Genomic DNA, 14,770 nt, shown 5'->3' with positions numbered 1-14,770 from the left:
TGAGCAGTCTGCTTGCGGAATGAGTTTCAAGCCTTTTACGTTAATGTTCGTATAAAAAGATAAAAATATTATATATACATGAAAAAAATGTAAATGTTGAATATTAAATTCATAAATTAAGAAAATTATCTTACGCTCTATTTTAGTTATGTCACTGAGATTTTTAATTAAATTTTCCAAAAGTATTCAAGTAACTAGAATAGATTAAACAAAATGAAAAACGTGTATGTAATATTATAATATTAAGTAAAAGATAATAAATATCAAAACTTAATAACAAATCCACTAGTGAAATCGTTTTTGAATAAATATAAAAAATATATTAAAGTAAATTAAAGTAATGCCTAGTCCATGTCCAGCATCCTGTAATAGAATATATTTTTTATTTTACATATATTTGTTATTAAAAAAACTAGATATTTTTAAGTGATTTTTATTTCGGTTTTTGGAGAGTGGTAGTTGTTATTAAAAGCAGTATTATTCTTTAAATATGCAGTCTTTTCCAAGATTTCATTCAGTTATTTTAATACTGAAGTCCAGGAATATAATGTAACTGTTTTGCACATGACGTAATATGTATGCAATTGTGTACCTATTTAATGTAAGTACTTCTTGTACTAATACTAATTGCTGTGTAGGGGCAATGTAATACCAATTCGACTTCATAAATAAGGATTTTCCCTTATTAATCACCAATCAATTTATTTTAGCTAATCTTAACTTGTCTTAGATAGAATTTAACAATAATTATTCTGTAGATATTTCATGGTATTTTATGATAAAAGGCAATTTATTATAGTACACAAACAAATTGAAAAACAATTTTTTAGGCCGTCTCAAGGGTCAAACTTACTGTTAAATTTATATGTCAATTATGGAAGTGAAATGTATACATTATAAGTTGAGAAAAGTAGTGGAACGCAGATACCTTATTTCAATCCTCAAAAAATCTTATTACCTAAAATATGACATCGAAGATCTTGAATTCCTTCTTCCTGTTATTTCACATCGTTTAATAAGAAAATGAAAAAATCAATTTTAATTTCTAGTCCTGATTTTTTTCCAAGGGGAAAATTATTAGATAAACTGCAGGAGGTACGCCTTAATTGGTAAGCCAAATTTGACTTTCTAGAGAGCCATTATTAGAAGGAGAATATTGTGTTCATGAATATTCCAATTAGAAGAGCCACACTTACCATATTACCATTTCATACCATAGGTGCGACAATAAAGTAATGAGACTGATTTTTCTTTGCAAGATGTGGCAACCCTGCAGCTTGCGTAGGCACACCATCTTTGAACTTAGTCTATAAGGTACTTCTAGTCCAAGCGGCACATTGATGGAACTGGTCAGTCGTGAGTTGTGCTGTAATAAGTGAACACGTATTTGTGTCTCTCGTCACAGAAATGAAACCGCAAAATATTGCGCAACGGTATACCATTTCTTTTTGGGTGAAAACGCGACAACTTATGGTAAGCTTCAGAAGGCTTTTGGAGAGAAGGTTATGTCAAGAGCTCAAGTTTTTCAGTTGTATAAAATTTTTAGTGAAGGCAGAATGAATGTTGAAAATGAAGACCGCAGTGGACGACCATCAACCTCACGGACAGATGTCAACTTGACCAGGGTGCGTGAAATCGTACGATCTGATCGAAGATTATCCGTGAAAATGATTGCAGAAGAACTCAACATCAATCGAGAAACGGTTAGTCTAATATTAACTGAAGATCTTGGTATAAGAAAGATTTGTGCAAAAATGGTCCCCAAAAATCTCACACAACAACAGCGAGAAACACGGAAAAATATGGCAGCCGATCTGTTAGAGCAAACGGAAATCAATCCAGATTTGTTGAGCCGTGTTATCACTGGTGATGAAGGTTGGTTTTTTCAATACGATCCAGAGACAAAACGCCAAGATTCGCAATGGTACTCAAAGGGATCACCCAGACCAAAAAAAGCTCGCATGTCAAAGTCAAAAGTGAAATGTATGCTTGTGTACTTCTTCGATTCGAAGGGAATTGTCATAAAGAGTGGGTGCCTCCTGGACAAACAGTTAACCAATATTTCTACAAAGAAATTTTAGAAAGACTTCGTAAACGAGTTCTTCGTGTCCGTGCCAACATTGCTGATAATTGGATTCTGGATCACGATAATGCGCCATCCCATACTGCTCTGTCAGTACAGCAATTTTTGACCTCAAAACAAATTTCAGTACTACCACAGCCACCTTATTCACCAGATATCGCTCCGTGCCACTTTTTTTCTATTTCCAAGAGTCAAAATGGCGGTCAAGGGACACTATTTTCAAACAACACAAGATGTCCAAAAAGCTGTGACGAGGGTCTTGGAGGATATTACAGAAGATGAGTTCCAGAAATGTTACCATCAATGGCAGAAGCGCTGGAATAAGTGTGTGCAATCAGAGTGGAACTACTTTGAAGGAGACAACACTAAACATGACTAAAACGGTAAGCAACATTTTTTTTCACATCAGTCTCATTACTTTATTGTCGCACCTCGTATATCATGGATAAATTAATTCAAGAAGATAAAAAATGCACTGATTTGGCAGGTCCTTTTTTCCATAGCATATAGTCAGCAAGACATACCAAAAAAACGTGTAAATAAAAAAATTAAAGGTAAAGGAAAGGAACAAATTATGACAAACGGACGATCTATCTACAGTTGGATTAGGAAATCAAATATACCAGGCAAATCAATGATTTCTTAAATGCGCCTATAGATAATAGGGGCAATTACTTTTCATAGTTATTCTGGAAATTGAGATATAATTTTACTAGATGAAAGTATTGCATAAAAGATTATACGTTAACACATTAAAATTCGTGTATATTCTGTAATGAACTAATCTTGAAAGTTTAATTTCTAGAGATTGGAAGAAAAACTATGTACTCCTGCATTTTCTTGGAAGGATAAGAACCTTTGATACAACCCTATGGCGCAGAAAATTAAACGGTAAATATAATCCGGTTTATCCTCACTTTTGAATTACTCGGTGTGATTAAGGACTGGAATATTTAAATACATAAATTATTTACTTGAACTTAACGATAAAATTTACATGTTTTCATCTATGAAATTTTATTTAATTTCATTATGCATATTGATTGATGCTTGGCTGGACTATCAAACTCAAATTAAAATAATATGCTACAATGATTTAATTTTCTATGACATGTAAAAATATCATGTAATCGATGGTATTAAAAAGGAAACAAAATTGATTGTATTTAAATAAAGATAAATCGATTTTTATCTTATCATTATATTTTTTACTGATATAAATGTATGAGTAATAATAATAAATGACAAATTAATTATTCATTACAATGTGTTATAAGTAGTAAATCGATTACATTAGACCTTATACAAGGTTATATTATTATATTTTTGATAGTCTAAAATATTATCTATATTTCTTTAATATCTACTGTTAAAGTATTAAACTGGTGTAGAAATTGTAATAACTATTTATGTAAACTCGTGATAAATAGACTTCGACAGAAAAAATTACAATGTAAAAATAAAATACTAAATATTAATAATATAATTAAATGAAATATAATTCTATAAAATAACTCTAATATATGCGATAGTATTTATATAATTCTATAAAATATAATTATTTATGGAATAAGTTGACGAAATAATTATTATAAATAAGAAAAATAAAGCTTTAGCTTGGCGATTCTTTTGTTATTAATGCTCGTCTTTTTCCAAATACGTAGTTGCTATAATTTTATGATCAATAATGTATTTTCCTGATAACAAGCTTGGCAAACCTTGAAATCGTCTCACCGTACTTTATCATAAAAGTAATTTTCTGCAAAAATGATCAATAATTTGTAATTCAACAACTAATCTCACTGACAGTTTAATTTACATTTAGCCTAAGCTTAATAATAAAAGAACTGATAAAAAGTTTTCCTCTTGTTAGAATAACAAATTACCCTCTCTCATTATAGTTTTATAAAAATTGAAGGTATTCGTTTTTCGTTAAAATATAACTATGTGTATATTATATATTTACAGTGTATGGATATTTATTGTAATTCTAATAAAAGTTTCGGTTACAATACATATTATTATTATTACGTTGCTTGAAAAACTAGAAATATTAATAATTTGCTCTAAAGCATGTTACATTAATATGTTGAAATAAGAAAGAGTTTATTATAATCATGTATGGCCGTTAATCATAAAAAAATGTATAAAATTAACAAAACATTTTTTACTATTTTCCAAGAAAACGTTTAAAGCGATTTTAATTTTTTTTGTTATACGTTTCTAATATGCATGTTCCAAACAAGAATCATTGGAAAAAATTAGATGAAATGATTTCAGTCACTTGCAAAAAGAAATTTTGCTAAAAGAACAAGAAAATAAAAGAAAAAATTGAATAAACTTAATGATTTTGCGCAAAACATATTTGAGCTAAAGGAAAATTAATTTACAAAAAGTACAAATAAGCAGTGGCCGAATAATATTTGCTGTTCTGTAATTTACGGAAGTAAGTTTCGGGCAGTTTTATTGGCCATTCTATAAAAAATCTAATCCGAATGTAACTAGTTTCAGAAAATGAGCGCAACCGCTCTTTGTTATTTATTGCAAGAAAATATTAATTAAAAATAATAATATTCGTATTTCAATAATTAATATTTTAATTGTAGTTTTAAAAATTTTACCAAAAATGTTCCTTACCAAAAATCCCTTAACTTGTTTCTACATTGAATTTTCATTACAAAATTAATGAAAATCGGTATAAAGTAATTGCTTTTTTATTAAATATAGACTAACATTCGTACACTCACACACTCTTCCCCACCACATTTTTTTATAAAATATCTCGGTAGGTTGTTGACCAGTAAAAGTTACATAATTTTTTTTTAACGACCACTAAAAGAAAATTCTGATTTATGTAATTCAAAGATTATAAGCCAGTTAGCTAGTTTATAAGTCTAAAATTTTATACCAGCTCTACGGGATTCCCCGTAGTTTCTTTTTTGATATATTTTTCATTTAAAATGGGAAATTCATTTTCTCTTGTTATCACTTTTTTATATTTTTGTTCCGTATCATAGAAAAATGGCTAACACAGGTTAGGATTCCTCATTACATCTTAATACAACATATTTACATGAACATTTGTGCCTTCTTATTGAAAAACCGGTTAAAAAACATTTATTTACTAATAATGCACTTAAAAGCACTTATAAGACATAAATAAATCCATTGAAATTTTAGAAACTTTTGTTGAAAATATTCATCAAATAAGTGGTCTTCAAGTCGTCATTTTTTGGAATTAGTATTTTTAATAATTCATTGAGTTTTTATTATAATAAAAGAAGCCTAGGATAATAAAATTAGAAATACTTAAAAGGGTATTATTTTTTTTATTCCCATCAATTAGTGAAAATAGGATTCTACTTCACTTTTAGTAAAACGTTTTCACATATTTTATACTATGAAGTTATTCTTAAAAAATCATTTAGTGAACAAAGGTAAAAAAATGCCCAAATTTAAAAAAGTTCTTTTTAGAAAATTTAGTTTTGTAATTAAACTTGACCGTTAAGTTCAAGGGATAAATTTTAAATATTTTTCAAACGAAAAAATAGTATTAAATATAGAATGAGCTTACACATTGCATTAGAGAAATCTAGAAAACTATTTATTTTCTGATACTTACTGAGGATTCATTAAAGACAATGCTACGATTTATGGGGCATCATTTGAAAATATAATAATAATTCAGAACATTTTACCCTATAAAATTCATAACTAATATTTTAGAAAAGGTTTTACGGAATTTTAACTATCATGGTAAAATCTTTTACGTGGAAAAAGGCCATATTATTCCGGCAATATTATAATAAATTAGATAAATTGTTTTACAACTGTATGAAATAACTTCTTTGTATTTTACAAAAACTAGCTTCAAAATCATTGCAATGTATTTCTGTTATTCTATTTTACAGAGTTCAGTTACATTTTCATTTTCCTGTGTTTTGTTGTTTTATAAATTAGTTATTAATAGGATTTTTAGTTCATTATAAAAGAAAACCGATTTCTTTCCGACTTTCCTTTCTTTACAACTGAGAAGATATAAATCGGATTATTTGAAACAGTTTAGATTTTATTATTGAAATCATCTTTATTGTTAATATAAAAAGGAAGTTCAGGGCTTTATTATCAAAGCTACTTATTCATCGAGTTAACCTAAATACGGAGCATAATTGCATCCATTTTGAAATAATAGCTATTACTTCTGTAAATATTTTCACTCAAAACTCTTCCCTTAAATCTGTGTAATGATAAAACTAATAAAATTTACCTGAATCGACTCGCTTTATTCCAACAAATTTTGTTGATTTTTAAATAAAAAGTTGTTTTTTGTTTTTCAAAATTGGTTTTGTTTTTTATTTTTTATTTTTTTATGTATGGTTTTAAAATGTTTACATTTTCTTGCCTTTGGCACTGTGTGAGAGAAGAAGTAGATTTGCAATTGTAGCTCCTTGTCCATGACCAAAGACAGTAAGGCGACCTGGATCGCCACCGAAAGCTCCTATGTTGTGCTTGATCCAACGAAGTGCTGCTTCTACATCGCTTTGTGCTGCACTTTGTTCTTCTTGGTCCTGCTTCAAGAAACCTGAAAAAATAATTAACGTCAGTATTTTATTTTTACTGATTGTTTCTTAAAAATATTTTACTCAGTATTCTTTTTTTTTTGCAATTGCAATACAGCTCACTAATATGTTCAGAAATACATTTACTTTTTTATGATAATCATAGTGTAAATGATTTTACTTCATGTTTTTGAAACATCAGCTTTAAAACGAACATTTATTAATTCAAAAACTAGTACAGCTTCGCCGGTACCATTAATAGCTATAATAACTTTTTTTATTTACTAAAATGATGAGAATATAATTTTATACTTTTAATTTTGTCAACTACGGAGAATCGACAGATTATAATTTTGATCTTTGTTTTTTGAGGGCGAAAAACGCCTACGCGTAATCATCGCCCGGAATTTTTTTATAAAAAAATAAAAGAAATTTAAGCTAATCTTAAAGGTAAATAAAACTTACAACTAATATCACAAATAAAATCTAAAATAATACCAAAAGTAAATAGAATTTAACAAAGTCCGAGAAGGGTCTAATGGGCCCATTCTCAGATACAAAAAGACTAAAAAGAAAACTAAAAAACATAAAAGCTCTAACATAAAACTTAAAACTAATACAAATTACATAATAAAAAACTTACAACTAATATCACTAAAATCTAACAACTAACATCACAGACTTTAAAACATAAAAGCAAAAATAATAAAACAAACTATATAAAATTTAACAAATTCCGATAGGGAGTGTAAAAGGCTCCCTATTCGGATAACAAAATCTCAAACACAGAACCACAAAAATTAAAAGTAAAATAAAAACAAAACTTATTAAAAACTCTTCAAGCACAAAAAATATACGCAACAATATTACATTTTTTGTATTAACCCAGCACTACGCAAAAATTGAAACATCCGGTTTAAAATTTCATTATCATTGTACAAGACACCACGGATATTTCTGGGTAGATTAAATTGCAAAATATATGCAAATTTTAATCTATTAACTTGTACGTATGTATATTTACGATTAACCGTTGCACTATATTTTCATTTGAAAAGTAAAATGATACAATTTATTGTCAAACCCTGTTTTGAAATTTTAAAAATATTGTAAATTTCCTGTGGAATCTTATTTTTTTTAAATATTACACCAGTTTATTTCAGGTTATGATTTCCGGACACCGTCCAATTGGGCAGCACATTTGTTTTCAATATAAAAAGGAAAATATTTGCAAAGTCATTTTTTGTTTCTATGTGGAAATTTTGTAAGGTATTGTTTTTGTTTTTGCAAAGATGTCTTTGTGCGTTAGTTAATACAACAATAATATTATTTGGTACTAATGGATAAATAGAACAAAAATTTGTATGCTTGTCTTTAAGTGCAAACCTATGCATTTAATGCGTAGATATTGGCTTAAATTTTCGCCGATTTCTGGTCTAACTTAAATGCAGTAGAATATAACAGTATGAATGTATTACGGTATAATATTATCGAATTAAAAAAAGAGAAATTGCAAATGAAAACAAGGAGACTATTGAATTCGATAATTATAGAAATTAATATTAACATAAATATTTTATTGTGAAAAAATGTAAAATGTTAAAAATTAATTTACTACAATGTTAACAATTTACCTACAAAAGACTAATTAAAATTTCATATTTCATGAATAAACGTAAACTAATATTCATAAACCGATTGACGCGCATATGATTAGTAAATATTAGTAGTAAATTCATATATTGAAAAGAGGAAAGTCCGACACTCTTTCAACATCTTATATAGCAAGTTTTCTAATAAGATAAATAAGTATCTTTATTATATTTGAATTTTTGACCGATAACGAACTAAAAAATAACATTATCTCAATCCTGATGGTCCTGTTTATAATGTACGGGAATAGTGTTCACTCAATAGGGCAGTGTTTGCTTCCTAATACAAAATTTCCAGGGTCCATTACGTATCTCCCGCGATTCTTTAATAAAAACTGGATGCTCTATTACATCTTTTTTAATTGGAATATTAATCATTATATTAATTATATTATTATATAATTATTATATTAATTAAATATTATATTAATCATTAATCATAATTGGGATAATTTATCAGCAACTTATAATTCTGGTGAACAATACAAATCATACACCGCTATTTGACGTTAGGTTTTTCTAATCATAATACAAATACGCAAAATTCAATAAAAATTTGTAAATTAACATCTCAATTCCGAGAAAATACGTTTTCTATTCTCTCAATTGATAAATAAAATGCTATTTCTTTTATAAATACATACAAATATAACTGCTATTACGTTAATTTATTCCCTGCAAAACGTTTCTTCTACGCATCTGTCAAAAATAGCTAGATCCATAGAAATACATCATTTAACATATTAAAATAAAAATCTTACGATATGTGTATACATTGGGTTGTATATTCACATAAATATTGAATCATAAATTATTAATTGTTAACCAATCCATATCCAGGATTGGTTAACAAATATTGTTGTTTCGCTTATCTGATAAAATAATAGTGATGATTAGTGTTTGGTTAAAATTAATCTATGTAGGGTTGGTTCTCCTTCATTTTGTCTGATAAGATGTAACATTTTATCACTGTATATGATATAGTGTTAACAATAATTAGGGCAGTACGTACTTTATCGGCCAAATTTTTTATATATTTCAGTCGGTAAGTTTTATTCACATCTTATGATTTGCTAAAAACCGGGATTACAATAGGTTGGAATTACTGCGTAAAATTGTTCAGTTCCTTTTAATGTTGTGATTATTGTTTACTAGTGATTTTTCATTGATCAATCGCATTTGTACTTGTGATTGGTTAGCAAAATACGGTATTCTGATTAGTCAGTAATTGAAGTATTCTGTAGGGGCGGTGAAATATAAATGTAATCTGCGATATACAAAAATGAATGTGTATTATCATTGACTTATTTATTATCCGCTTTGCTTTGAGAGGATTAGAATTGAGTTCGGGGTCATCTTTTATTCTTTTTACGCACGTTACGTTACTCTTATGAAGGGACGAAAATAAAATAAATCTTCAGAATATTTCATTATTTTTAAAAGCTTGTGAATGCCAGTATCTTTGATCTTTAACATAATCTTAGCCTCTGCCATTATAAAATTTGATTCAAAAATCGTTACCTTATTTACTCATATATTTTTACGATTACCCGTTAAATATATTTTCATTTGAAAAGTAAAATGATATAATCTATTGTGAAACGCTGCCTGTTTCGAAATTTAAAAGAAATATTGAATTAATCCCGCATACTGATTAAGTTTTCCTAATACTGAAAAACTTCATCAATTTGTAAATTTTTACGAAAATATTACACCAATCTATTTCTAATTATGACTTTCACAATGTACCGTTCAATGGGTTATCACACCTTTGTTTTGAATATAAATTTCATTACATTTTCAAAGTGATTATTTGTTTTTAAAAACAAATTTTGTGAGGTAGTTTTCCAGGGTCCATTACGTATCTCCCGCGATTCTTTAATAAAAACTAGATACTCTAATACAATCTTTTTTAATTGGGATATAACCTCGTGTATTCAGCAACTTATAATTCCGGTGAACAATACTAATCATACACCGCTATTTGACGTTAGGTTTTTCTAATCATAATACAAATACGCAAAATTCACTAAAAATTTGTAAATTAAAGATATCCAATGTATTCAAATCAACGATATCCTTGTGTTTTAATCAATAAAACAAATTATATTAGTCCGTATTAATAAATAAATAAAATATACATTTGTATGCTTGTTTTTTTTGTACATGCAGTCATGTTTAACTTAAATCGTGACTTATTCTTTCAGGAAAATCACCACTAAAACCTTTCTGATGCGTTTAGCCATTAATCTAATCAGATTTGTGGTGTATGTAAAATGCAGTTGAACGGAAACAGAGAATGAATGTTATATTACAGCACGATATTCTCGGATTAGAAAAAAGAGAAATTACAAATGAAAATAAGAAATTTATTATATTCGATAATCATAATTGATATTTAAAATCAATTTTACCAAGAACATAAAACATGTAAGATTTATTCACAACAATGCCACAATTTACCTACCACATATTATACTAGGAAAACGAAATTTCGAAACTGTTTTCAAAATGTTAGAAAGCAGTTTTCTAATGAGATTTAGTTAGTTAAATTAATTAATAAATAATTTATATAGAAATTTTAGTTAGTTAATTAAAATTAATTAGTTTAATTATTGTATTTTAATTGTTACCGAGCGAGATCACAAAGTAAGACTACATATCTGAATCCTGCTGTTTTACGCCTATATCCGTACCGAGACTAGTGATCACTCAGTCGGGCTTTGTTTGCGGCCTGAATGCAAAATTTTATAGTCCATTTCTATCCCCTCGCGATTGAATAGAAAAAACTAAATTTTCCGTCGTATAATTGATTTATTTCTGTAACATTTACTTTTTTGTGACATGACTTCGAGTATCGACCAACTTCCCTTTCCGATGAACAATTCAAATTAAACACCGGCCGTTTGGTTTTTTCGACGGGTAAATATGTAAAATGAGCTGTACGTTTGTAAATTAAATCTCACTTTCAAGAAAGTACATTTCCTATTTTCTCGAATGTTAAATCTATCGCTGTTGCTTTTATAAGTAGATAAAAATTAAACTGCTAATACGTTATTTTATCGCCTAAAAAAGTTTCTTTTATCTTTAAAAAAGTATTAGATTTATAGGAATACGTAGTTTGAAATATTACACAGAAATCATACAATATATGTATACAGTGGGTTTTATATACATATATATAAACACTGAATGATAATTGGATTAAGATTGTTATCAAATATTTTTGTTTTGCTTATCAGATAAAATAATGGTGATAATAAATAACCTTTCACAATAGTTAATTTGTACCAAAATTCAGTAAGTACAATCGTTAAATGGTGGTAACTCACTCCCTGTCAACATATTTGGCGTTTTCATTGCATATTCTGACCAATTACGGTACGTCACGCTCCACCTTGATCGTCGCTTGACAATGAAAACCGACGTGAAAGACACGAGAAAACAGCTTAACGTCAGGGTTAAGGAGCATTATTTGTTACTAAGCAGGAAATCACATTTGTTTGTATTCAAAAAACTTTTAATATACAAGGTCATTCTTAAACCCATTTGGACGTATGATATAAATATAATGGGTACGACGACCAGTAGAAACGTTGAGGTTATACAAAGCTACCAGAATAAGTTAGCGAGAATCATTACAGAGGCGCCGTAGTTTGCACGGAAGAAGAAATTCATTACTATCTGGAATCGCCTTATATCCGCCAGGAAATTAAGAAATTTGGTTCCCGTTACAAATAACAGATAGATAATCTTGTGGGCTAGCTAGCTACCGCTGAATCTCCTAAACAACAACAAGGTTGTCCGGTGACTCAAACTTCTTTATATTTTGGACTTGGGGGATTCACTCTTGGGCTTGAGAAACATTCTTTAAGTGAGTATCACCTCTATGACTCGATGTAGCTTATGAATAAATACCTTTCATAAGCTAACTATATTACTGTTTGTTTTTTCTTCTTTCATCTTATATTATTGTTTGATGTTTTGTTTTTTGTTAGGGTTTTATATGAAATAAAAGGGTTTCTTGTAAAACAGGATTCTTCAGTAATTAGAATATTGATGAGGAAATCGGAATTATGTTTACATTTTGTACTTAACCATCGACAGAATTTCATCCATTTATCAAGAACAGGTGGTAGTAATTCTTGTACTCGTGTTGTACGGAATGGGTATAATTGTGTTGTTCCTGTCAAGTTCATGTTTCGCCACTCACTAGATTGCGAAACATGAAGACAATATGCTTCTGGTGCGTTAGTTGGGAGATAAGTTGTACCTCATTCAATATTGCTTCTTCAGTGTTGGAATTTCTCACAAATAGTTCACGACCAGTATCGAATCTTTATGTTTAAACATACATGTTTCTCGAACTCGCCTCTCCAAAGTCTCCAGTGTTTTACGATAATATTTTCAAACTGAATAATTTTCTCGGTATTATGCACAGCAGGTAATCCATTTTTATTTGCTTATGATAAATTAACAACATATCTGTTAACTTTCCAAATGAAAACAAATTTGTGGTAGTATCACCATTTGTGAATGATTTACTGAACAATAACAGCACAAAAACCGCTCAAACGTATATTCAAATCTTAGGCACATAATTGTTGATCAGCTGTAATCATTGAAAAAAATAAGGATGTTTAATATATTTTAGAAGGATGTCTTTAAAATACATTTTTAGCATGTATATTAACATTATTCTGTTTAAAATTGTATCACTTTTCGATTTAGTTTATGTGTTTTGTTTCTAATTAAAGTTGAAATTCTCATCTTCGTGTTTAATTTTAATAAACGTTATTTACAGCAGAAATTTTCTCAAAATTAAATCTTCTACTAAGTTAACTCGAAATTTTTATTTTTATTGGGAAATTAACAACGCTATTTTATTTAAAACCTTAAAAATGTATTTTCTAACAAAGTATTTTCTTGTATTACCACATTTTTATTAAAATCTAAGTGATATAGAGGTCTGGGACCATTTCTATTCAACATATTTAATTTAAAACCATAATAAATCATCATATCATCATCGATTTGTAACCCAAGAATTTTAGTACGATTTAATTTTACATAGGAAGCAGAAAGCGAGGCTAAATGTTTCGCGAACGAACCGTTTTCCGACATATATTTATATGAAATTTTTTCTCTTATTTTTGGCTACAGCAAAAATAAAAAAAGTGCAATTTGGAACTTATTCTGTATATATATATATATATATAAAACTTCCTAATAACTGGTAGATTATCATTTTCTTTGATCAATAGAATATGTTTGATATTTTTTCCAAATAACTTTTTTTCTAATAAATATTAATTTGGAATTAACTAAGATTTTTGATAATAAAGAAGAAACTGATAATTTCTAAAAGCTTGATAATAAAACTCTGTACGACAATAAAAATTGTTCATTACTTTAAATAAATGTATACCTACCATGCAATTTAAACTTTTACTTTATTTTAGGATCATAAAAAAACAAATAAATTTACTAGTTCTTTTGTTTAATATTCTGTAATAATAAATTTTAAGTCGTTGATAAAGAAATAAGAATATTACGATAGTTTATTTCTTAACTACTTTAATTAAAGTAACTATATATTGTTAAAAAATAGCTGAAATATCTGTATAAAAAATTTACTTCTACAGCTTTTTTGTCACTATTTACCTAATATTTGATTTTTTTAATGCTACAGGCTAAAATAAAAGTTCTTTTTAAAGTTTCTAAATTTAGACAAATGGGAGAAAAATTTTTAAAACGAGTAAAAAGGTTAGGTTATTTAAAAAGGTTAGCGGGATGTACTTAATTGCACACTTAAAAGAAAAAATAACAAAAATATTTCAAAAGAAGCCAAAAGCTACTAGTAAGAAACTAAGAATGAGAAAGGGTGGATGTTCTAAAAAATATTTTGGCCAAAATAATATGATTGAACTAATGATTTAACATTACATAGGAGTTCTGGAAAATATTATTTTACTATATCAAAGTAGTAAAATTCAGAGTAAAATTTAAAGGGCTGAAAAAGTATAGAATAATAAAATGAGAAGAGTTAATTAGTTTTTCTAAATGAATGACAATTAAAAACGATCTTAGCGTGTAAAAATGCAATGCATGACCGGGATTCGAACCCAGAGCTCCAGATGAAAAACCGAGAAATAGCAATCTACTTTACAAATAATTGGGATTACATAGAAATTTTAAATTATATTAACTTCTTCCTTTGTCGATGTTGAATTTATGACAACAATAATATTGTTAATTTCATCTACCTCTAACCAGAATATCAAGATTTATTGGTTTGTTAATGTTAATATAAACCAGATACACAGTATTTTATCTAGAAGCGTATTTGATAACAAAATTTCAATTGCTCTGATTGAGTTACGTTTTAGTTTATTAGTAATTAATTTTCCAATAACAACAGAACTGTAGCTATAGTAAGTAGCCTTTGATGAGAATGTTGTTAAGCTAAACAACCG

The 14,770-nt window shown here is 28.0% G+C and overlaps 1 protein-coding gene and 1 long non-coding RNA gene across 2 annotated transcripts in view; one reads left to right on the top strand and one right to left on the bottom strand.

The window, feature by feature from the left end:
- The window catches only part of LOC142320255 (uncharacterized), a 521,142-nt gene that overhangs the window by 321,715 nt on the left and 184,657 nt on the right, over positions 1–14,770 (top strand). The gene's annotated exons all lie outside the window — the stretch shown is intronic.
- Positions 1–14,770, bottom strand: part of LOC142320254 (neuroligin-1-like) — a 289,299-nt gene that overhangs the window by 125,851 nt on the left and 148,678 nt on the right. The window contains exon 4 of the mRNA XM_075357956.1: positions 6,486–6,665. Coding sequence (XP_075214071.1) covers positions 6,486–6,665 — 180 coding nt within the window. The remainder of the gene's footprint in view (positions 1–6,485; positions 6,666–14,770) is intronic.

The sequence above is a fragment of the Lycorma delicatula genome, chromosome 2 (genome assembly GCF_047948215.1).
Source record: "Lycorma delicatula isolate Av1 chromosome 2, ASM4794821v1, whole genome shotgun sequence".
In the NCBI taxonomy this organism is placed as follows: domain Eukaryota; kingdom Metazoa; phylum Arthropoda; class Insecta; order Hemiptera; family Fulgoridae; genus Lycorma; species Lycorma delicatula.
This window is presented reverse-complemented; position numbering and strand designations above follow the sequence as displayed.